The sequence below is a fragment of the Plectropomus leopardus genome, chromosome 9 (genome assembly GCF_026936395.1).
Source record: "Plectropomus leopardus strain MGB_pleo_1.0 chromosome 9, ASM2693639v1, whole genome shotgun sequence".
In the NCBI taxonomy this organism is placed as follows: domain Eukaryota; kingdom Metazoa; phylum Chordata; class Actinopteri; order Perciformes; family Serranidae; genus Plectropomus; species Plectropomus leopardus.
This window is the reverse complement of record NC_142184.1, coordinates 38,250,132-38,276,968: the sequence shown is the minus strand read 5'-3', so window position 1 is coordinate 38,276,968 and position 26,837 is coordinate 38,250,132. Positions and strand designations below refer to the sequence as shown.

General features: G+C 40.3%; 1 protein-coding gene across 1 annotated transcript in view; it reads left to right on the top strand.

The window, feature by feature from the left end:
* Nucleotides 1-26,837, top strand: part of LOC121947536 (rho guanine nucleotide exchange factor 10-like protein) — a 131,046-nt gene that overhangs the window by 25,653 nt on the left and 78,556 nt on the right. Inside the window, exons 11-12 of the mRNA XM_088081500.1 lie at nt 21,436-21,552; nt 23,655-23,747. Coding sequence (XP_087937626.1) covers nt 21,436-21,552; nt 23,655-23,747 — 210 coding nt within the window. The remainder of the gene's footprint in view (nt 1-21,435; nt 21,553-23,654; nt 23,748-26,837) is intronic.

Below are 26,837 nucleotides of genomic sequence, written 5' to 3'. Positions count from 1 at the left end.
TAGGTGGCCAACGGGCCTGAAATGAGATGTTTTATAACTTAGTTTACATGTAAGCAGCACTATCAAAATTAACTACTAGACTGCTCATGTCTGTTTGTTTAACTTACACACTCACAGATGCGAAAATTCAAGTTCATTGTGGGGGGGGCACCAATCAGTTGATGAGCATGTGTGTGTGTGAGACATGCAGCACATACAGCAAGTAGCAGCAGCAGGCAGCAGCAGTGACACACTGGCTCAGTGGGTGGCATGGTGGTTATCACTGTTGCTCCACAGCAAGGAGGTCACAAATTTTAGTTCTGGCTGACCAGGTCTCTTCTATTTGGAGTTTACATGTTTCCTGTGTATCTGCGTAGGTTTGATGACGGCAGTGCTTGCAGATGCAGCAGCCAGTAGCTCCTCAAATACTTGCTACTTTTTGCTATAATTTCCTATTTTCTTCAACTCCATGGCTCCTTCTGCGGAAGCACAACTTTCCTACGATATAGAAGTACTTATCAACATCAGGAAAAGTTGTGTGGGTCTTGGACTGAATGCAGCAGACTGTGAGGGGATCTCAACCAATGGCATACGATGAGCTGCAAGTCAGACCAGAGGGGAGAAACGAAACTGAAAGCACTGGACCAAGAGAAGGAGGAGAATCAGCATCAGGGCGAGGCTGACCTGCCTTGGGCCGAGAGCTGTTCCCTACCAAGCCTTCTTCTGGCTAATGTCGAGGTCGAGGGAGAATGAAAACAAGAGAGAATGAGGCTCTCTCAACAACAAGAGATCAGAGCCTGCTCTGCGCACATCTTCACAGAGACATGATAAACCCTTAACATCCCAGATCAAGCTGTTGCACTGGATCGGCGGACCTTGTTCAGAACAGATAGGTCACAAGACTCTGGTTAGAGGAGAGGAGTGTCGTTGTTTCTTAAGTAGCAATGATGTGCAGACTGTTAAGTATTTTCATTCAGACTCCACTTCAGTACAGCTTCCACCATTACTTTATTTTCCCATGACTAACCACTGTTGCATACAAGCGTCAATAACTTTTCCCGGGACAAAACTACACACATCACATCTGGGTTGGATAACAAACATCCTTCAAAATAAAAGTACTGTGCATAACACAATGAGTAAAGGCGCTTTCTTTTATATTGCTTAACACCCCCACTCGCCTTTAACTTAATAGCTTTCCTGAGAACATAACATTTTATGTACTTTTATGTACCAAACATGTCCTTAACAAACTTTTTCAGTTTTAGTTTAGTAGCTGGTTTTGTCATCACATCAGCAAGCATTTGCTCAGTAGGACAATATTCCAGAAGTATCTTGCCACTGTTTACAACTTCCCTGATGAAGTGGTACTTGATGTCTATGTGCTTACATCTTTGCCTGTTTACAGGGTTCTTGGCAAGTGCAATAGTACCTTGGTTGTCTTCGTACACTTTTGTTTGTGTATACTGGTACTTGTCCATTCCTTTAAGTAGCTGTTTCAAATATATACATTCCTGTATAGCTGATGCTAAGGCAATGTATTCTGCTTCACATGTAGAAAGTGCAACCGTTGGTTGTTTTCTTGACTTCCATGAAATAAGAGAGCTTCCTTCACTTAGACTGACACAATAGCCTGAGATACTACGCCTGTCTGCTCTCTCTGATGCCCAGTCTGCATCACTGTACACTTTCAAACCTAGTTTACTTGTGTCATTTCTTTTGAAGCATAGACTTTGTTCTGCTGTACCTTTAAGATACCTGAACACGTGTTTTACAGTGCTCCAGTGTTCTTCAGTTGGATCATCAAAGTGCTGTGAGAGTTTACTGACCACAAAACTTATGTCTGGTCTAGTGCATGTGGACAAATATATTAAACTTCCCACTGCTTCTCTGTACTTTCTTGAATTTGTCATTTTTTCAGCATTTTCTGAATAGTCAAGTTTTGGTTCACATGGGGTCTCTCTTGCCCTACAGTCTTGCATTTCAAATCTTTTCAGTATTTTGTTCACATATCTTTTCTGTGACATAACGACTTGACCCTCTGTTTGTTCAAAGTCTATTCCTAGAAAGTGTCTGAGTCTTCCCAGATTTTTCATTTTGAACTTTTCAGTTAGCATTGTTTTCACATTTGTCAATACACTTTCTTTGCTAGCTGCTATTATCAGATCATCAACCCATATAATGAGGATTACCTTTTCATCATGTTTTTCTTTCGTATACACACAATGATCAGCAGGGTTCTGTGTGAAATCATTTCTGATCAAACATGCATGTAACATAGCATTCCAGTTTCTTCCAGACTACTTGAGACCATAGAGAGACTTATGCAGTTTACACACTAGTTTTTCACCTGTATCTGACCATGTCTCATAACCCTCTGGTTGATCAATGTAAAGTTCAAAGTCAATAGGTGCATGTAAATATGCTGTCTTAACGTCCATCTGATGCAGCACCAGATTCTCCTGCGCTGCCTTCTGCATGATCACCCTCACACTGGTCATATCAGCAGTAGGTGAGAATGTCTCTTCATAATCAGTTCCTTGTTTTTGACCGTAGCCTTTTGCTACGTATCTTGCTTTGTACTTTTCTGATCCATCAGTGTCACTTTTGAGTGCGTACACCCATTTGCCCCCCACTGCACGTTTGCCTGGTGGAAGATGGGTGAGGCTGAATGTTCCATTCTCCTCCAGTGACTGCATCTCCTCATTCATAGCACTGATCCACTACCTTGAGTTGGTTGAAGCAATGGCATCCTGGTAAGTCTGAGGAATGTCACACACTGCACTTCGGCACTTCAGTCTGTTTTGGAGCAGTCTCAGAAACATCATTATCATGAGTTGATGCATTTTCTTTGTTTTCATCAACCATTTCTCCATCGTCATGACTTTTTGGATGTACACCTCCATCACAATACTCAATGTGTGCTTCTGATGTTTGTGTCTCTTTTTCATTTGCTGTTTTGTTTGTGAACTTCACCAACCTGTGCTTTTGGACTTTTTCTGTGTCTGAATAGTATACCAGATAAGCTGGGCTGTTTTTATCGTATCCTATAAAAACACCTTGCTGACACCTGGAATCTAACTTCCCTTTTTCTTGTTTGTAGGCAAAACAGATGGACCCGAACTTCTGTAGTTTGGAAACGTCCGGTTTCACACCTGTGAACATCTCATATGGAGTTTTTCTTGTGCGTCTGCTGTAGCACCTGTTTCTCACATAAGCAGCTGTCTGTACAGCATAGTTCCATAGTTTATCTGGTAATTCACTCTCTATCAGTAAACACCTGCCCATGTCATAGAGAGTTCGCCAACCTCTCTCCGCTGTTCCGTTTTGGTGTGGCGAATATGGTGCAGATTTTTCATGCCTTATCCTATTCTTGGTCAACAGTTCTTGGAAATCTTTAGTTGTAAACTCAGTGCCGTTGTCTGAACGGATGCACTTGACTTCACCATAAGGTGCTATGTCTGCCAAAAATCTTTCTGTGGCATGAACTGCATCACTTTTGGCTTTAAGAAAGTACACAAACATGGTACCTGAATAGTCATCTGTAAAAGATTGTGCATATCTGTGTCTCTCTATGCTTGGGGTTCGCATTGGACCTGCTAGATCAGTGTGGACTAGCTGCAAGGGTTTTGTAGCTTTTCTGTCTGGCTCTCTATTTCCTCTCTGTGTGAATTTTCCTTTTGTACACACTTCATATGTCTGTGTTGGTCTGACCACACTCCCTTTTATCACCATACCTTTTACAACACCTTGTAACTTTTGTACATCCTCATAATTGCAATGGCCCATAATCTCATGCCAGGTTTGTATGTCGTGGGACACTTCACATTTATCAACACTCTGTTCAACAGTTGATAAATAATACAAATTGCCACTTTCAAGAATGTCAAACCTGCTGCCATCTTTTGTGATCACGTGGCTGTTCTCTTTCTTGAAGGTGACTGTTGCTCCTCCATTTGCTGCTCTAGCCACTGAGAAGATGTCTTGGGGGTACGACGGCATGTAGAGTGCTTGTCGAAGCTGTGCTCTGTGTTGTCGTCCGGTGCTGTCCAGGAGATGAATCACAGCTGTCCCTCTGCATTGAGCGATTCCGTTGCACTTGGTCCCATCTGCCAGCTCGACTGCGTGGGTCTCTGGCTGAAACGTGTCGTCGAAGCTCACAAACTTGCTCACGTCGTTCACGATGTGGGAGGTTGCTCCTCCATCCACCATGATGCCTTTCTTCTTTATGTTGTCTGCTGGTCTCTCAGTCTTTGTATGTTTCGCCATGAAGAGATGGTCGTCATCATCTTCTTGCTCTTTCTCTGCAACTTTTCTGGCGCCATCTTGTTCCCCCTTTTTCTTGCATAGGGATTCTTTATGTGTGTTGCTTCTACAGTAACTGCACCACACTTTTCGTGTACATTGTCTTGCTTTGTGCCCTTTTATTCCACACCTGTAGCAAGTCACACTTACATCTTCATGTCTTTTGTTATCAAAGTGTTTATTCATATTTTGCTTGTTGTGCTTTATGTGTGTTTTCATCACATTGTCCGTTGATTCAGCTGTTTTCATCTTTTCAGCTTCTTCATAAATTCTCAGCCTCCTTTTAAAGTCTATGAATGTAACTTGGTCTTCATTTTGTGTTACATGGACAGCTAGGGGCTTGAACATGTCCGGTAGCCCGCCAAGTACCATGGCTACGATTAGTCCATCACTCATGGTTTCACCTGCATTTCTCAAAGCAGTGATAATATTTTCCGCTCTTATAATATAGTCTGTGACACTTTCGTTGTCTGCCATCTGTAGCTTGGTCAACGATGTGTATAAACTTATTATTCTTGGCTTACTTTTTCCAGAATAATGTTCTTTCAATATCTTCAGTGCCTCCCTGCCATTATCGGCAGCATCATGTCTGATTACCGATAGGCTTTTATCATCTATCAGTCTTAGCAGTTCAGCATAGCAGTCAGCATTCTTCCGTCTGTCTAGAGCTAACTGCTCTTCATTAGCATTCGTGGGCTCGGGCAAAATAGTTTTAGATTCAAGCTGTGTAAGTGACCAAGAAGTCTCATTTCCCAAAGGTCATACTTATCTTCTGTTCCATCAAAAAAGAGTTGCGGCGATAGCATCCCTGCCGCTCCTTTGCTCGCCATCTCTGCACGTGTTGTGGCAGGCAGTCTTTTCTTCTGCTAGCCTGTTAGCCCTTAGCACTTAGCTCTGGCGGTCGCGTAATGCGTCGCGACACTCCTCATAACTTTGCCCGGCACTTATCTTCAAGTTGGCTCTCATTCTCTGCCACTTTTCGACGTCATTAGCCGCTAGCGGTGTCCGAAGCTGCCTGGGCCCATAACCTGTTAAGTATTTTCATTCAGACTCCACTTCAGTACAGCTTCCACCATTACTTTATTTTCCCCTGACTAACCACTGTTGCATACAAGCGTCAATAACTTTTCCCGGGACAAAACTACACACATCACATCCGGGTTGGATGACAAACATCCTTCAAAATAAAAGTACTGTGCATAACACAATGAGTAAAGGCGCTTTCTTTTATATTGCTTAACACAGACGATGAAGAAACCTCCGCTGACACTGACTTGGTTGCATAAGAATCAATTTATTACAACAAAGTTCAGCATCCACCAGGCACCATGGTCTGCCTGGGAGAGGATTCAGGACCAATGCGAATCTCTCTCTCTTACAGCTCATGCATGTGTCTTATATAGGTACAAGCATCTACACATTCATCAGTAAACATTCCTCACCTCCTGTGTTCAATCACAAAAACCCCAAGGGGACACATTCCATGTCATTTAAGCCTGGTGCCAGTAATCCGGACATCCGACCCCAAGGCCTAACCATCCATTAACCTCTGACCTCAAGATAAGACCCATATAAACAAAGCATAATACACCTCAGGAGGAGGGCTTTGTGTCTATATGAATGATGGTTGGTGCTCAAACGCAGCTAAAGTGGATGGACTGTGCTCACCAGATGTTGAGTTTTTGGTGCTAAGATGTCGTCCACATTATCTGCCCAGAGAATTCACCAGTGTAGCTGGTGATTTTAGTTAGTGCACTAGAATAAACAGAGAAATGACAATGTCTGGTGTGCCAATTGAATACATTATAAGGAGAGACAAAACTCCAATTGTCGCAAAATAGCAGTCAATAACCGCATTGATTTACAATATACACGGAGCACATCGTATGTAGTGTTATTATATTGTTTTTTAATGTAAAACATGCTTATATTTGAAGATTAATGTTAACAACTGGGGTTAGATTAGACGGATTAATGTCACACTCATTGCAGCAGCTCAAAAGTCAGAGGCAATAGAAAAAAAGCAACTGAGTGCAAAATAAGGGTTAAATATGATTAAAATACAAAATATATAAAATCTATACACACACAATATATATATATATATATATACACACACACACACACTGTATATGTATAGTACTTTTATATGTAAAATGTATAATTACATAGTATAAATATGATTGATGTGGATATGATATATATGATTATGCTGACATATATATAAAAGTTGCATGCATGACAGGTCAAATAGAATAACATATAATAAATAAAAGATCAATGTACTGTACAGACAAACTGTACGAGAATACAAATACAAAAAGGAAAAAGACTGTGCCCTTTCTAACAGCAAATGGAAGTTGGTGTCAGTTGGTGTTTTATTGTTGGTATCCTCTCAGATAGTCTCCACCATGCTTTGCTGTGCTGCATGGGGACAATCCAGGCGTGTAGAGAAAGGGGGTACGCGTGCACATTTTCTCCACTGACACGCAGATGAGGAAAATATTGTTGAATAATGTCAGCAGAAGTAGTCTTACACTCACCACAGATTACAACTACAAAAAAATATGTGAGGTTATCGTTTTCACCTTTGGGAAGCCTTGTATATGGTTTAATAAAAATAAGAACAGGTAAGGCTTGCAGAAGACAGGGAGCTGACTTTCAGGATGAGGGTGCTGTCTTAGTGCAGGGAGTCTCCAGGCTCCATTGAATCCTGTGTAGCTCTTTTGCTGAAAGAGCGAGGGAGAAAGGGACAGGAAAGAGGGTTAGACATGCCTTTGTAGGCCTGGGTGGGAAATCACTTTGGGATGAGGTGTGTTTGTTCCTCAATTTCAGTTATGGAACTTTGTTAGGTGAGTTTTTTCTAATCATAGTGAACTACTCGCTTGGAAATTAGCTTTTGTCATGCTAACCTCAGCATTTGTCTATAGTGTTTTATATGAAAGGCCGACAAAAATTGACCTTTTTTTTTTAAAATCATTTATCAGACTTTGATCCTTTGTCAACCTACCTGTCCCTGTGTCCAAGCTTTTTCCTTTGTTTAAAAAGGTCTAAGCTACTTCATTGTTCTATGTTGTCACACTACTAATAATATAAGAGTGATTTTAACACAAAGTGTAAACCACTGCATGTTAATGCATGAATTAGTCAGATCTGTGCACTAGAGGAGAGCCTTCATTAGGCTGTGTAATATTGCCCTCTACTGGATTAATATGTTAATGAACTGCATTAAACTAGAGACTTCTACGTTTTTATTACCCGCTTCGAAATAGTTCCTCCAGCACTCAGTGCTCCTATTGTAAGTTACCAATATAAAATAACAAGATAACATATATAACACCATCATAAAAAATAATATAATACAGTAGTGTAACAATGTAGTATCTAGAATAATTCCTCATTATGCCAAGTACCTTTCATTTTTCTAAATAACTGTGATCTCATTCAGGTCTTTTAACTTCTCTCCATTTGACATCAATGGAAAATCAGCTGAGCTATAACATTACAAAGACAAATGGGAATAACAGAGTCACAAAGCTAAAAACATTCACCCTTAAATTATATTTCTCTTTACAGTAATGCTTTTTAACGTTCTGTTTAGATGTCTCAGATATGCACTCTTAATTCAAATCAATACTTATATACCATAAAATAGCACTCTGCTATCAAGCACCCACCATGTTATCTTTAACAAAGCTGACATGTAATGCTTAGCTGTAAAATAAATTACACAAGCTTTTTCTCCCCTTTAACTCCCCAATCTTGAAATTATTTAAGAGCAGGACATTTTAAAATTAACAGGCTTTAATGCAAATTTTTATTTAGCTAAGATATGCTGGTAAAATAAAAAAACGATTCTTTAAATGTCTTACCCTTTAAAAGACCATCACAAATGGCCTTCTCTGCTGTAACTCCACTTTGTCACTAGCAATTAATGCTACTTCCGGGAACTATTGAGGTGCTCCACGTGCTCCATTGCTGTGAAAAAACAGTCCATTGGAGTGAATGGAGATGATGCAACTCTGTCTTTAAGGGCTCTGATTTTAATCAAACAGACCTCAAATCTGTCTTACCTAAATTCCACAAGCATGTCCAGATCCCCACCAGTGGAAGAAATACCCTGGACCATGTGACAACAAGCCCTCCCACACCCTCACTTTGGCCTGTCAGATCATATTTCTTCTGCCGACATATTGTCAGCTGATTAAAAAGGGTCAAACCAAAGGTTAAAACTGTTAAAGTGTGGACAGATGAAGCCACAGCAGCTCTACAGGACTGTTTTGATGCATGTTCTTCGAGATTGATCTTGCTATGTGTCACTCACAAGAAAGCAATATCATTCTTGAAGAATATGCATATTCTGTGACATCATATATCAGGAAATGTGTTGATGATGTGGTGATCACAAAGACAGTGAGATCATTCCCCAACAAGAAAGCCTGGATGAACGGGTAGGTAAAGGCTCTTCTCAAAGCAATAAAAACTGCCTTTCAGTCAGGGGACAGGGAGGCATGCATCATTGTTAGAGCACAGCTGAGAGCTGGTGTGAAGGAGACTAAGAGTAGACATCAGCAGAGACTGGAGAGAGACCTCAACAACACTAAAGATATGTGGCAGGCGATTCAAAATGTTAAAGGCTACAAAATCAGGAGTGCCTCCATCATATGTGTGGCCACGCTGCCTGACGAGCTGAACATATTTTGCGCTCGCTTTAACCTCCTCAATAAGGACTCAGCTGTGAAGTCTACTCCAGCTCCAGAAGACCGGCCCCTCTCAGTCACCACAGTAGATGTGAGAAAACTCCTGCTGAGAATAAATATAAAAAAGTCCACCTGCCCGGACAATATTCCTGGACGTGTACTAACAGCTAGTTATGCTATAACTGACATTTTTAACATATCACTCTCACAAGAGACCGTTCCCTTCTGCCTCGTTGTCCCTGTACCTAAAAAGTCTGCTGTGTCTAGACTTAATGACTACTGCCCTTACCTAGTTCCCAATGATGTGCTTTTCAGTTCATCCCTGCCAGCCTGAAGCCTTACCAGTATGCTATCAGAACTAACAGATGCACAGAGGATGCCATATCTATTGCTCTTTACTCACCTGGAGAATAAGAACAGCTGCATCAGGATGCTGTTGGTTGACTTCAGCTCAGCATTCAACACACCTTGTATAATGTACCTTTTTTCCTCCTGGTACTTTGGTTTCTGGAGTGCAAAGTCAGATCTGAGCACTGCATGCAGTTGCTCACTGCTCTGCAGAGAATGGGTTAAAGGAGGACAGGGGTGTCTGGTGGCTCAGTGGATAGAGCAGGCGCCCCATGTATAGAAGCTGGGTCCTTACTGCAGCGGCTAAGGGTTCAGTTCCAGCCTTGGCCCTTTGCTGCATGTTGGCCCCTCTCTCTCTCTCCCCCTTTCACACTTGTGCTGTCCTATCAATTAAAGGCAAAAATGCCCATGAGGATGGGAAAATGGCAGCTGTTCCCATAGCTGCAGGGATGTATCTAAGGCAGACTTGAGCTCAGCAAGGAAGGAGGGCAGTCGTCAGTTATTGCTGCAGTAAGATGGTGTTTTCGGACAGATAAATGACTTGACCGGCAGATTTTACTGGTTGGCTGCTACTGCTGTGATACATTACGCTTCACACCCCAGTCGCAACGCAGTGCTGGTGTTCTTGCAGTCAGGAAATTCCTGATCATCTGGACCATAACCGTCTTTTTTTGGGAGGAACATAATTTACAGAGTAGAACAGAAGAGAGGCTCATCAAATGTGTTGAAAAATTGAAAAAACTGAAAATAAATTATGACATACATAACTTTATTTATTGTCTAATATAACAATATAACTTTGGCACTGCATCCATCAAAACCAACCTGTCTCTTCCTCTTTGTGGGGGCTCTTGCCACCTTCTGTGCCAGCTCCATGGTCCTCATCCATGGTGTGTCTGTTCCCTGGTCCTCGTTCTGCATGTCTGTGACACTGATGTAATCCAGAGACAAGCAATTAGATTTTCTTATTCAAACTAAACAAATAAACAGCATCTCAATAAGACACAATTTAATGAGAGTGAGTGAGTCATTTCATTTAAGGTATGCATTCACAATATATTTATTCATCATTCTGAGCAACAGTCAGCTACTAAATCATATGCATTAAATTACATAGCTTATACAAAAAAAAACATGCGCAATTGCACATACAAATAAATGCTAGGTTCTTAAAATGGTAAATAGTAAATAGACTATACTTGTATAGTGTTCTACTAGTCTTATTGACCACTCAAAGAGCTTTCAACACTATATGTCACATTCACCCATTCACACACACATTCACACACTGGTGGCCGAGGCTACCGTACAAGGTGCCACCTGCTACGCAGTATTCATTCACACACACTTGAACTCCGATGACGCAGCATCAGGAGCAATTTGGACTTCAGTATCTTGCCCAAGGATACTTCATCATGTTGCCCAGAGGTGCTGGGGATCAAACCGCTGACTTTCCGATTAGAGGATGACCTGCTCTACCTCTGTGCCATAGCTGAAAAATAGTATCACTTGGAATGGTTATCTTACTGAACATGTTTTTACCTCTCCATTCATCTGTACCACCTCTGCTGTTCTCTTCATTGATATCATATCCTTGGCATCGTTGTCATCCAGGAAAGCCAAGTCTTTAAAACGAGGATGAAGCTCTGAGGCACAGTGGAGAAGGTCTTGGAGATGTGTATAGTGACCATCAAAGTCCTGTCTGAGGTCATTTTCACATATGTTAGAGCAGTCCCTTGGTGAGCACCAGATTCCAAGTTTTACATTTGTTTCTTTTTTCAGCAAATACGGCTTGCTTTCACACACCTTTGCTTTTACTCTGGTCCAAAGGCCACACCAATGGCATAGCGTCATGTTTCCATGACTGACCATGGCCTCTCCCTCTTTATCTTCCTTGACAGCAGGGTGTTCAAAACAGCAGGCTGCTGTTCCCAGAAATGCTCCAACATATCAAGGGTACTATTCCATCTTGTGGAAACATTGTGGATTCGCTTGTGTTTGGGCAAATGTAAATGGGTCTGTATTTCATTTAGAGCTTCAGTTGCTTTTGGGCTTTTGTGGAAAAAAAGTGACCTGCCTCCTCACTTTCACCACAAGCTCTGACACGTTGTCCACCTTCAGGGCTTTTTGAGAGGCCAGATTAAGTGTGTGAGCAATACATCTCACATGTGGGTACTAGCAGACGCCTCCACGGTCACACCATGTCACCGCTTTGGGTGAGTTGTAAGATTAGTCATACTACCTGTTTACTTTACAGCAGCATGGCACATTTTGCAAATTGCATTTGACTTGTCAAGTTGCCCGTCTCTCTTGTAAAATCTGTAGTGTTGCCAAACCTTTGATTTGAAACTCACAGGTTGGTATAATCGCTCAGCCTCTGCCATGTTTGTTTGGCACAACTCTCCACGCTACTTCCCAAAACAACTATAGTATACACCCGCGGAGCACATACTGTAGTGTGTGTACATATCTGCGGCGCATGTTAATGTGGGTCTTAAGTAGGATATATTTAAATAAAATATGTAATCATTGGGTTGGTAACAATCAGGCAGCTGCTCTACTGATGCACTCATCACACAGTGATCCACAGCACGAGATTCTGTATACAAGCGGACAAAATGAGAGTCCACCACAGGGTGGCTGGGCTCAGCCTTAGAGATAGGGTGAGGAGCTCAGAGGGAGGATCTCCGAGGAGAGCCGCTGCTCCTTCACGTCGAAGGGTCCAGTCTCATTGCTGTCATATCTGAGGGCTTACAGTCGTTGGCAGGTTGGTCAAAGCATATTGGCTAACGTTTCATCCCCCCTTGGTTATCTGACAGTGCCACCCTGTAGTTGTTAACTTCATATACACCATAGAACTACTCCCATAGCACCATTTTTACCAACTTTCTTTTTACATCCCTTGAGCTTCCTCCTGTTTATGATCTCCACAGATGCTGTGTTCTTCCCCTCATTAGCAGTTATCCATGGCAGAATTGACTCTTTTCTTACTCTGATTTACCTATCTTTCTGTAGGGAGGAGCATAACTTTCTCCTGTATTGCCCTCACCTATCACCACCCTATCTGCCATGTTAAGTAAAGTTGTTTCATTTTACACTACCAATACTACCCAACAATTCACTCAGGTGATTTTCTACGCTTAATTACATTCAGTTTCTCTAGCAAGAATTCAATTAACAAGCGATAAGCGCATGGGTAATCCTAAATAGAGTAAGCACTTTATCTGACACCAAATTCCCATCCCCTCTAATTAATTATTGATTTCCCTCACGTGCTTCCTTCAACTATGCTAAGTATTTAGTGAATACAACAGACTAAATCCTGCTTTGGTACAGATATAACCACCTGTTTTCTCAATAACCTATCGGGGACATAAACTAGGAATTTATGTTTTTGGAAGAAATTTAGACCAGGGATCAGTGAATTCCCAATTAATCCAAAAATATACTATCCTAGGACAACTGATAGTGTACAGAAATGAAGAGAGGAGATGGGGCATTTGTTCTCAGAATAACCATAAAATTGACATGTGCAATGCTAGAAACAGGGCTGGAAGGGAAATGAGAAAAGCAAAGGGGTAGGGGCATCTCAACTAACCAGTAGTAACTCAGGAACAGCCTCTTTTACAAAGCTGTCACCATACTCAACTTAAACCTGCACTGAAACTGTAAATGCAACCTGCACTGTGTCACTTCTATGTATATAAAATCTACCTCACTCTGTGCAATACCCAACTACCACTCTGCTATGGCAATTGTTTTTAAATTGTGTTTTATAGTGATTTCATAGGGTTGTAAAAAGCCTTATAATATATCTATGTCTTGAATGTCTTATAGTGTATATTGCTGGTGCACCTCAGGAGCAGCTCTTTAAATTTCATTGAACTTGTATAATGACAATAAAGATTTTCTATTCTATTCTATTCTATTCTATTCTAAAAACCTTAATGATAACTTGGGAACTACATGGTCTCAACTAAAAGTAACTAGTTAAAATAATATTACCACAATTACCACCATAAATTACTTCAGTCAATTACTCATTAAATAATTCTTTGGAACCGTTTATGCACTTTTCAACCCCCGTGACCCAGCATTTTTCTCTAAAACCATTACCAGGAACAGAGGTCACATGTACTGAGGTTAAGGTTTCATGTTGAGGTGAAGGTTTCATTCTTAATCCCATGTTGTTATACAGCTCATATATTGTTTGTAAAAAAAAAACACCCCATAAGACAGATGTAAGTAAACCTGCTGTCACCTGTGGGAAAACCCACAGATTAGTTCCTAGTAATAACGTTTAACCTAGGGGTGTAAATCCCGGTCCCCTCATGATATGATATAATATCACTACATTGCAGCGATACAATTTTGGCCGATATTACAAAGTCTACCACGATATGATTTTGACTTGATTCGTTTTAGGGGCCTGTGATCGATATTGGCCGATATTATCTGCTAATTTAAATTAGCAGATAATATCGGCCAACAGTCGGTTTCAAGAGAAGCTACCATCCCTTTCTTTATTTTTTGCCAGGAAAGATAAAAACAACATATACATAATTGGAAATAATTGTAACTGGCTCATTCTGTTTGAATACCCTTTCTGTAAAAATGTTTTCCTTTTAATTCAAACCATAATCTTTTTTCCTAAAACTTCAGGGCATCACGACATGGAAAGTCAGCAGCAAAGTAGCAGTCTGAGAAATGGAGAATTCTTTTGCTGAAAATGGATAATTTAAACATCTGGTGGCATAATTACTCATTTTTATCCTTGGCTGGACACACTAGCTATTAAAATCCACCAGTGTCAACACTAATCCCAAGATAGGAAATATCAGTAGGAGTGCTTCAACCCATTACAACCTGTTTTAACTCATTACAGTTAGACTAAAGACTAAAAACCCTCAGAAAAAAACTTAAAATATACCATGTCCAGATATCACCCCTGTTGCCTCAGATTTTGACCAGAGAACCGAATCCTGTGTAAGAAGAAGTGACCGGGAAAACAGACATTTCACTGTCCTCTGAGTCAACAGGCTTGCAAGCAAGTCAGTTTTAGCTGTCTATAAAGAGCAGGAAACAGGAAAGCGTAAAGTTAGGGTTAGCAGTCTGTAGAGAGCCTTTATGTCAGTTGAGGCACTGTCAATTTAGTCAGTTCAGGTCACTCAGATGCACAGAGATTTCAACCACTGATCACAGAAAAAATACCTCTTTTTCCCCATTTAAAACCTATGGTCTACAGTATGATGTCATACCTTGGGAACTCCTATGCAGTTTCTTAGAAAAGAGTTTTGGAATAGTTTTATGGGTAGCTATATATTGGGGAGAGAGGGAGGTATCCTCTGCTGTGATCACATGTCCTAAAAAAGGTCACTTATTGCTGAACCCATTGCAATTCACTTAAAGTAGCATTGTGACCATTATTTTGCCAAATGTTAACAGTGCTAATGTACTTGTCTCTCAGGCCTGTTTTAGTAGCAAACAATTTATTAAAGCCCAGTGGCAAAATCTTTCAAGCTGATGTTTTTTGGGAAGTGAGCACACACCAGTACTGGAATTTTTGTACACAGTGATATTCAAAACACACTTGCTAAATCAACGACGCACGTGGTTAGTCAGCGCCAGTACATATTGGTTGGTTGATGCAGGAGAGTCATCCCCAAGAAAAGTGGCTCCCTCTTGCAGCATCACATAAAAGGTTAAATACCTTTAGTGTTTCGCATATGATACTTCTACTACAAGCATGAACAACAATCAGACTTTGGATGGGCCACCAGGGGCACCACATAATTTAACAGTAATTCAGACGACACTTCGGATAATCACCGACCACCATTTCTTGGACCATGGTGTTCATCCTATTTATGACAGAAATGAACTCATGCTTACATCAGCCCTTTAGCTGCGCAGCGTTATGGGATCCCAATCTGTTGGACTGCATCTGAATGTGGACCCATGCTTCCCCCAATCCTTCCACTGCCCTCCAGCAGGCTTTATCATCGACATGTGTGGACACGGAGCTCAATATGACTCTTTCTGAGACAGACATAAAAACATGCTGTGAACACAGCCTTTCTATCAGATTGCAGATTGGCCTATGGTTACGTATGTATGTATGTGTTATTTATTTAACTCAACATTCAACTGATATTGGGAAGACAAGACACCTTTCATGCACAGGAATGAGTGTGAAATGTAGAATGAATGCACACTGCAAATGTAGATATACCAGCAGTGTAGTTACTAAAATTTTGTCATTCATGATCATTTACTTTAGGATGTAATGTTAGCTCACTACCGAAAAATCACCTTAATCCTTTTCCCTTATAATTAACGAGACAGAGGTCCTCATGCAAGAAAAGATATACAAGCAAATTTTGTTTTATTTTTGCTTGTATCCAGAGTTTACCCTTGTCTTGTTTGTACCATTGGTTTTTTGGATTCACCAATGTTTCCTTTTCTTTTTCCCTTTTCTCTCCTGGGTGTGAGAGAATTATGGGTCTAGAGTACCCCAATAAAAGAAACACAACACATGAAACAAGGAAAAATGAGTTTCCTGAATGCACAAATATCATCATCTAACCAAATTTAGAAATGTCTTAGAGTGTGTATAAACATAATTATTAGTGCTGGGCATAGATTAATTTTTTTAATCTAGATTAATCTCACTGCAATCCTGTAGTTAATCTAGATTAATCTAGATTAAAATTATAGATTTCAATTTTGCCAAAGACATTCAAAATAATATCTATCTATCTAAATGATGAAAATGCATCACAAATTGCTTGAGAAAGCTGTTCTACTATAATATTTGGTAAAGAAAAATAATGTTCCATAAGATTTACTTTGGTGTTTAACTTTTTTTTATTTTGTTAAACACAGACATTTAGGAACACAGGTTCTGTCTCCATGTGGAAAAAGCTTTTTCCTGCTAACTGGAATGAACAGCAGAGGGTGCAGCCTCTGATAACATGACCCTAATTGAACTGTGGGCCTACATTAGAGGTCATGAAGAAGACCATTAACAGTCAGTAGCTTTGTGACACGGCTTGAGCCAATCACTCCAGTCTCTGCTTCTCCTTTTTCCACCAGTCACTCAGGCAGACCAGCTTCCACCTTGTTCACGCCCCCTCCGCGTAATTCGACCAGGTATACATCCACGCTTAAACAACAAAGTGAAATTGGTGCCTTGCTCACTGTATAGACCCAACTTAGTGAATAGTTTATCGCGCGATAAGAATCCCGCGTTAACGCAGTACGTTAACGCCGTTAACGGCCCAGCACTAATAATTATATAGTTCTAGGGCCTAAGAGATGCCGCTGTATTTGGTGCATGGATCCTGATGACTGCACTTTCAGTTACTGTGTGTCCCTGCTAACCAGAGCAGGAATGTATATGTACCTTTACTCAAATGCTGTACTAAAACCCACATTTATAGTTAGTTAGTTATGGTTATGTCAATTGTGTTAGTGTGCTGTGCAAGTGATCAGGGGTGTGTTCTAGTGAAATAGATGGCAACGAGAGAGTTAAGTGAGCTGAGTGTAAGGAGTGAGGGGAGGGGGCGATTGTGAAATCGCCGACTGCAGGATCTCCTCCTTTTCCCTTCTTTTTTCCTCTGCTTTGTCTCTGTGGAAAATAAATGATAATGTGTTATGTGCCTTTATGGGTACATAAACATATATTATGGGTAGGGACATTTTTAAGCTCAGGCCGCTTGGAGAGTCGGCTTTGTGGGGTTAAATTGTGTGTTTAGTTGGCACTGCCTTGGTTAAATGTGTTTGGATGGACTCCAGTGATCCAACCTTGACATATGGTCTCGGTATGGTCTAGGTATTCTGATAAACTACAAACAACTAATACATAGATTATTATGTATTTTGTATACAAGGTTTGAATTGTATCTAGAGTCATTATTCAACTAATGTTGCTAAAGCTCTCTCTTTTTCCTTTCTCTCCTTGCTGGGAAGCTTCTGTCATGATTCCTCTACTGCTCTGCATAAACTATATGGGTAAAGACTCGCTGCTTTCCCTTAATTTCCCTTATTAGATAATTTAGATTCACTGAATTCATATCCCTCTGTGGACATGCACCTTCAATAATACATTACCCTGAGATCACACTGACTTTGTGTAAATTCATCTAACAGTAGCCAGTTTTATTAGTGAGCACATCTGGATGAAAGCAAATTTTGATGGTTCAAAACATTTCATCCACCTAAAGCCAACTTTTCCTGCACCCTCTCCCACCAAAAAGTTAAGAGACATGTAAGAAAAATGTCTACACCCACCACCAACTACACATTTTTGAGAATGTTACTGCATTAAGCCCAATTCTCAGATAACATGAAAAGTGTTTTCTCATAGCGTCAGCAAGTTAACATAAGGTGGCCACAGCAACCGGGTCTGTGGCCTTCACTGCGTTTGGCATAAGCTGGAACACATGGAGGATGAGGAGCAAAGTCCAGATCAGGGTCCAGCCAGTATGGGTCTTGTGACTTGTGTGCCTCAGTCAAAGAAAGATACGATGTGTTAGTTTGCTCTTACACATTACTTCTGTTCATTAGTTTGTTCTCATTTCTCATATCTGTCTTTAATTTATCTTATACCCTTTTCCTCCAAACACAAACAAGCACTGTGTGCATTCTGGTCTGCTTTACACAACTTATTCATCTTTCACTGTTTTCCGGACATAGTTGCTCCTTCTCCAGGCCTCCAAATATGTCTTAAGCTGGTCCAGCTAAATTTTGACTAAGGCTTCAATTCACTGGGAAGCCCATTTCCACCAGGTTATCAGATTGACCCTTAGATCTTTCACCCTTTGCAATTCTATATTTTACAATTGGTAGAAGGACGTTAGGACAAGTGTCCCCATCAGATCCCACTTTACTCTGAGCTTTACTCATCTCTTTACTCATAACACTGACACCCAGCCCAATTATTAATGTGAGTGTGTTTTGTGACAAACACTCACATTCAAACCTTACTGTACACGTGTGTACATCTGGCTTTCATGCAGGAACAATAACCCCCAGAACTATTGTTTATTGCACTTTAGGCTGTTCTCCTAAACATGCACCATAAATACATACATGCACATACTGATGTACATGTATATATATCCCTTCATCATACAGGGGTGTTCTCACACAGTGATTTATTCTCTTTCATGCAATTTACATATACACATGCACATATTAATGTAACGTGTATACATCCCATTAGCATGTAGGACAAATAATACAATAACACACAGCATGCCCATCACTTTGCGCACCAGCCCATCCTACCAGGGCATAAATAGCCCTTTAAGTGAGCCAAATTTGTTCGCTCTTACCAGCCTAGGTATGAGCAGAACAGCCCTCCACCCAGACAAAATCTTTATGCATATTTGTAGATGTTAAAAGCTTTTACCTTGTCTGGGTCGCCATTCTTTTGTCTAGAGAGTGCCGCTGCCTGCTCAACCAGAGCTGTGCCTGCTGAGTTAAAGTCTTGGAGGGTCTGTTGCTCACAGGTAGAGCAGGTCATCTAATTGGAAGATCAGCGGTTCGATTCCTAGCTCCTCTGGGCAACATTTGGAAGTATCCTTGGGCAAGATACTGAGCCCCGAATTGCACCTGCTGCCACGTCATTGTGTGAATGATTACTGAATAGCAAGTGGCACCTTGTACAGTAGCTTCGTCCGCCAGTGTGTGAATGTGACAATGTAGTGTGAAAGCACTCTGAGTAGTCAATAAGACTAGAAAAGCGTTATACAAGTACAGTCCAGTTACTATTTACCATTCAGCCCTACTCTGCTCCATGTTGGGTGCCAACATTTCTGTAGTTGTTTAGAAATCATACAGAGGCAGAAATTACAATTTTAATGTGCATTAATTACTCATTAATTACACAAAAGGTGTGCACGAGTGATGAAGTCATCTACAGCGACTGCATAAAAAATCCAAATCCTCTCATACATCTCACATCATCTATAGCTTAACAGAGGTGTGTCAAACTTTCAGTCTCTCTCACTGGCTAGCCCCTCCTAACCACACAGAACAACAGTGATCTTACTATATTAAGCGTACCCGCTGGACTGCTTTCTTAGAATCTAACAGGAACACTGCCACATTGTATCGCTGTGCTCCTATCACCAAAACAGAACACGTTGTTTATATGAAATGGTTTTGACATACTTTGTCTAACCATGTCATGAGTTGTTTGGCTCAGCCTTTCGGTTCACACAGAGTGCAGTATGTAACTCGTTATATGTGTATATGGATGTGTAAGTTATCCCCCAACATATAAGAAGAATAATATATAATTATATAATAATCAATAAATACAAAATTCAAAACAGGTTTTTTCTTCCTACATTTTTTTCAACACTGCTAATGCACTTGCCATGCAAGTTAAGTTTTTATGCCTCTGTGCCAGCAATAGCCAGCACCGTAGACATTATGTTTTTGTGATTATCTGTCTGTCGCCTATCTATCTGTAAATCCCATTCTTATGAACGGGGTATCTTGATAACACTTTGGGATTTTTTTTCAAATTTAGCACAAATGTCCACCTGGACACAATGAACTAATGAAGATGAAGAGTTAGGTGGTCAAAGGTCAAAGATCACTGTTACCTTACATGTGTCTCATTCTTGTGAACACCAATATCTCTGAAAAAACCTTGAGGGAATGAGGGATTTTTTTTTCAAACTTGGCACGTTCACTTCGAGCCAACAATGAATTGATCAGAATTTGGTGGTTGAAGGTCAAAGGTCAAGGTCACTGTGACCTCCCAAACATAATATCGGAAGAAGACCTTGGTCGAGTTCCCTCAAATTTGTCACAAACCTCTACTAAGTCATCTATGTTTTCACAGACATGATTGTAAACTTACTCAGTTTGTCAGGCCATGAAGTGACCTCTGCCTGACAAAGAGCATCTCTCTGGAGCTAACTAAATGCACTCCTTTCAGGGTAAACATATGACTTTGAATCAAAAGTACAGCAGATAGTAAATTACAGTATTTATGTGATAAGTCAAAAAGCCTTTGTTTTACTGTTGTACTTGGCGGCTGTGGCTCAGAGGCAGTGCGGGTTGTCCTCTAATGAAAATTGGTTGGATTCCCGGCCCCTCTAGTCAACATGTGGAAGTATCCTTGGGCAAGATACTGAACTGAACTGATGCTGCATGGAATGTGAATGTGTATGAATGGTTACTGAGTAGCAGATGGCACCCTGTACGGCAGCTTGGCGACCAGTGTGTGAATGTGCGGTTGCATGTCTAACACTTTTATGCAGTGTTAAAGCACTTTTATTGTTCCACCATGAAAAATAGAATTAGAGTGGAACAGACATCAGCAGCAACCATTTTTATCAATTTTTGTGTACCATTACAATTGCAACCATTGTAGCAAACAAACTTCCATTTAAAACTCTGTATAATCAAACTCACTAATGTCAAGTTTTGCAGTCACAACCAAACCAGTGGAGAGATAACATTACGTTTTTAAATAGGCTATCTGTTGCTTTGAAAATATTACTGTATTTCTCTGGTTTTTGTATCCTCTGCTGCCTCCAAACAATGCCTCCAAACAATGTAGTTTTACATCTAACTGAATTGAGGGTTCTGAAGTGTGAAATGTGCTTTACATTGAGTTAACAAGACAATTTAACTAATATTGGTCTCAGTTCGGTGAAGGAGAGAAAAACTATTTGGCGTACAGTTGTATTTTTCTGTTTAATAAGGTTTAAATAGGTGTAGGAACAGGCCAAAATATAGTTCTTAAGCTAGTGAATGTGACACATTCTAAGGCCCCAATGACACAGGCAGTCCTCATAACAACTAACAACAGTTACCATTTTTTTGGTTCCAGTCTAATGACCATGGCAAACAGTTCAAAGTCCTTTCTTATTCATTCTTTTTCTGTGGGTTCCACTCTGTCACTCTGGCTATTCATTGTCAGCTTTTTGATTATGTTAACACTGAGTGTACTATTCAAACCCAAGTCTTCAGGTGTTTTATGGCTGCACCATCAGAGAAAAAAAGACATTAGGCAGTGAGTTTCTGCAGAGGCAGAACATTTGTTGTGACCACTAATGTCACACTCTTTCATTCACAGTTTTCAAAGTCCATGGTGCTGAACGTGTACAGTGACTACATCAATAACTTCACCAACGCCATGGCCCTGATCAAGAAGGCCTGCATGTCTAAACCTGCTTTCCTGGACTTTCTTAAGGTGCTGTTTTTTGTTTGTTTGTTTTGTTTTTTTAACCATTCACACCATAATTCAGCTCTTTTGAGTTGCTGACTGTTAAATCACTGTCTGCACTAGATGGCTATTTAACACTGAAACACATCCCAATGCTTTTATTTTGACCAACACACCAGTCTAACAAGAAAACAAACACTGAGCTTAATAAATTTAAAACAAGGTAGCATTGCCTTTTGCAGAATGGGACTTTGTGCTCAGTGTCTCTTTTTTTCTGATTACTGAGTGTTACATAATATCAACTATTAAGGCAAAAACAGCAAAAAGTGCTTGAGGGTACAATATACAGAGTAGACACAAAATAGGAACTACCTGTGTGACACAAATAAACGAATAAAATCAATGTAACTACTTCATGAAGTTTATATAATTTCCTCAGCTTTCTCGCTCTCTCATTTGCTGTTAAAAATAGCATTTGTATATCGATCACTGCATAGATGTAGAGAGGCTCTATAACTCATGTCTAAACCTTCCAAAGACACAGACAGTCGGACACTTTACAACAGAGCAGATCTAATAAAACGATCAGGAAAGCTGTGACTTTTTTCTTAATGCAACTTATTCAGATGCTAAACCAACCTGAATAGCTATAATACCATAATACACTGTATTTGTATAGCACCTTTCATACACAAAATTCTAAATAAATAAAATAAAATAAAAAAAAACAACAATACATTATCTAAAAATATTTAAATGCATTTAAAAAAGAAAGCAAAATAATAAATAGCTGAATTTAACTAAATGAAAATTCAAGTAAAACAGTAAAAATATCCTTGTAACTTAGAAATGGCCTGATTTTATATTATATATATATGTATGTATATAACGGTTGTAACGGTTACCATGACAATCATGGTAAAATTCCACGACAGATAGTACTATCATTCAAATTTTAATTATCACGATAACCGTGTATGATTACCATGCTTCGAAATCATGGTAAATACTGTCCAGGGTCCAAAATTAACACCCAACACCAAACCCCAAATGCGAGTAAATAATTTACCCGACACACTTGCGGATGATGTTTGTGCCAAAATAGTAATGTATTACTATTTTCTGTTGCTGAGAGTCTCTTCTGTGTTTTGGTGTCATTTAGGGGCACACTGCTCTGCTGCTCTCTGCTCCTGTGCTGTCTCTGTCACACTCACACACCTGTGAAATGCGATGAAAACTTGACCGTCTCTAGAGCTACTAGTTATGTGGCACTGTTTACCAGACGAGACATCAGCTTGACTATCACCAGCTGCCAATCTCCTAGTAGCTAATGCTGTGTGCATAATGATTTCATTATTACAGATTATAAGACATTCAGAGGGAGGCCCCGTAGCTCTAACCAGCAAGGCAAACTTCGCCACTCACACTGACAGCAACTGTGCAATAGCTCCACTTCTTCTGTTCTTACCTTTCACAATAAAAGTCCTGACACATTGCATCACAGCTCACCAGTGGGAACTCATTTACATTTGAGGCTGTGGTAATTAGTTTTTTCAGTATATTTAATACATTTACTTCAGATTTTACTCTAGCCTTTTCTCTTAGTTACAGTAACATAAATTACTTTCTCAATTAAATGTACTGAAACAAATGTATAGGTGAAACACAAAAGGGGATTTATTATTTTGGCTGGTAAAAAATATGCTTGGAAGGTAGATTTTTTTTTCTACTAGCCAAATTGGTCAGTGAGTCAGAAAGTTAATTTCGGACACTGTCAGACTGTAAATAGTCAACCAAAGTTAGCAACAACAGTCTCCTACAGACACAGCAAAGTTGAACATGCAGCCCCTTCTTCTTATGGCCACATAGTACCAAAGTTGTTCATTTTGTTTCATGTTGTTGTTTTTTACATAACTTATTATTTTTATGTTTACACAAAGTGCAGCAGCATGCTGTTTATTATGTTTGTGTTTAATACAAGACTGGGTGAAATGATTTCAGTGTGTGTATCAGTACTTTGCAATCATTTTCCAACACATTTCTACAATATTGTGATAATATCGATTATTGTGATAATTTTGGTCATGATAATCATGATGATGAAAATTTTATATCAATACATCTCTTAGAAGAAGCAGGCGTCCAGTCCAGACAGGATCACTCTGTACGGCCTGATGGTCAAGCCTATCCAACGCTTTCCACAGTTCATTCTGCTGTTGCAGGTGAGTGACTGACACAAATCACATATTAGCATGTCCCTCGCTGTTTTTTATGTGAAGTTTAATGGTCATCCTAATAAATAGCATGTGAAACAGTGGTTTTTGATAACCTACCTGTAATATTGACCATTAGGATCAGTTTGAAATGTAACCATTCTTCACTGTAAAAATGACATATATCCACAACTTAACCCCTTGTAATTACTGTATTTCCACATCATGTAGGTCCTTAATTAAACCAGCCAAACATCAACAGGACAAAAATATTTTTTTAATCTGGGCCCATTTTCCCATGTTTTGTGTCTAGGTGACTGATTAGAACAGCAATTTTTGAAAATGGTCCAGTGTTGTGAGAGGTTGCAGCTGCAAAACAGGCTGCAATGTGATCTCTAAAGGCAATTGTGCACTGTCAGATTAAGTCCACTAAAAGTGCTTGTTTTTTGCCACTGAGAGGATCAAATTGTTATTTTAAGTGTTTGACAACATTATGGAAAGGATCCCTACAGAGAAATCCAATGTTTTTTCTTTAACTTTTGCTGATCTTGTCTGTTTGTTAGTGTGTGTGTAACCAAGTCTTGTGTAAAGAGAAATGTCGATCTTAAATCTTGCTGACCTATTCACATTGTCAAAAAAAAGCTAAATATGCAGCCATGATCTCTGAAAAACTTTTGGTAACACCAGGCTGTGCTACGAAATCCCTGAAAATACAGACAAAAGTCCACAGCTTTTAGGGTTGTGTGGACACGAGAGGAAAGCTGACAGAAGGCCGTGGGCGCCAACCCCGCCAACATCCCACTCTCACTATGGTGCTCTGGCAGAGGAGCAGAGCATAGCCTAGGTCAGAAAGGGCAGGCTGAAGGAAAGAGGATAGCCAGGGCCCACAAACGGAGTGCATGAGTCCACACACCCCTGGATGTGGAGACTCCAACGTGCACTCAAAAGAAATAATTTGTTGGGTGAACGTTATGAAATCATGGAAAGAATTTCCACCTTATTAAAATGCTGTCAGTTAGCAAGAAAACAATTTTGCAGAGCCTATTAAATGTAATTATGTTGTTATTGTTACTTAATTACAAAAGTTGAGTCCACTTAAATTTGTTACGGTGAGTTTAACATATTTACAAATGTAGGATCTGATTTAATTTTCATTGAAACTTAGAAGGTTTAAAACACAAAATTACATTTGTCCTTGATCCTGCTACATCTTTGGAGTTGAAGGACAAGTTGATTAAAAGCAGCAGCTACTCTGGAGATTCCATGTGGTTGCTTGGGCATGTTGCTGCTGGTGGCATCATTCAATTCCTGCAGTGCATTTTTTGAATTTGCATCAGATTCTTGTGTCCTTATGGCCCCCATTAAAGTGCAATAGCTTGATTTGGGATGTGCGCAGAGTAGTCTCTGATTTCCCGTTGCTGAGTGAGCATCTCATCCACTTTTTTCTCCTGTGACTGGACATTAGCCAGAAGAAGGCTTGGTAGAGGAACAGCTCTTGGTCCAAGTCAGGTCAGCATTGCCCTGATGCTGGCTCTCCTCCTTCTCTTCGTTCAGCATTTTTTGGTTTTGTTCCCCCCTCTGCGCATGCCTTTTGTGGGGATCCACTTGCGGTCTGCTGCATTCAGTCCAAACCCCATATAACTTTTCCCAATGTTGCTAAGTGCTTCTCTATCGTACAAAAATTGTGCTTCATAAGAAGAGGCTATGAAGTCGAAAAAATAGAAAGATGTAGCAAAAAATAGTTAAAAGACATAGCAAGGATTTGAGGAGCTATAGACTGTTACATCTACATGCACTGCCGTTGTCACAGCAACTTTTTTAATAGGATTATGTGGGACTTAATTTAATAGGGTAGGTACAAGTAAAATTTAAAATGGAATTGGAAAAATATCATATAACAGATTTGATTTGTTGAAATATAACTGTGTTCAGCAGAAAAGGCAAAAGTAAGTCGTTTTTTTTCCTAGTAGTTGCTTGAAAATCATACTAGTATGAACATGCAGCAGTCTGCTTCAACCTTTAAAGTGCGAACGGGTTGTACATTACTTCTTATCTGTTCAACCCCCCCCCCCCGATTATGATATAACATTTTTCTCAAAACTTTGTATTATTCATGTATATTTTGTTAGATATGTAGTAATGACAAATAATAAGAAATTAAAACATAATACGCCCGTGGCGTGCGGCCAAGCAGCCGTCACACACAGGACGTTTGAACAAGCAATTAAGCCTTTACGCCGTGCAGTGGAAGCCAAGCAGCAGCAGGGCCAAGCAGAGGCGGTGGAGACGAGCAGCAGCGGAGACAAAGAAAACAAAACAAAACAAAAAAAACAGCAGCGGCCCCGATCAGCTGGTTACATTAACACCTAGCCAAGAAAAATACTATTAGCATGGCTAAATGACTGAACATGATGCGGTGCGCGCTACGAGACACACATACCTTTTTGGTCACAGCCGGCACACACACAGACACACACGAGAGGAGGGAGGGAGAGAGAGGACTCCGGGCAGCGACCAGCATTTACCTGTGACCACACTAGCATTAGCCAATTTAGTAGCATCAACCATACCGCAGAGAGAGAGAGGACACGTACCACGGCCAACAAATGCAGCAGCACCTACACGGGGCACGGAGCAGCGCACAGGCAATCGCCCTACAACACAACACTAATGCCATAAGCACACAAACAGACACAAACAACCTGCGAGATGAAGCAGCGTGCAGCCATACCTGTCGGCCGAGTGACCTCCGGCACGGAAGTGACGCGCCAGTGATGACAGAGAGAGGCGCAAAAGGAAGAACTGGTGGGAGGAGTGCCGCTTTTATACCAGCCCACCTCATCACGGCCACCAGCTGCGCTCATTACCAGCAGCGCCAAATGACAGCAGATAAACACCTCTATGCTGCTACATATATATATATGTATAATGTCACTTCTTCCTGAGCTAGACTTGTTCACAATAACAATCAAACCAAAAAAATGGTGAGGAAAAATGTTTTACTTATGGTTCCTTTCCATAATTTTTTTGGACATTTGTAGTAATGATCTATCAGTGGCAAAAACAGATGGTGCTCAATTGCCCCTATGGAATACATTG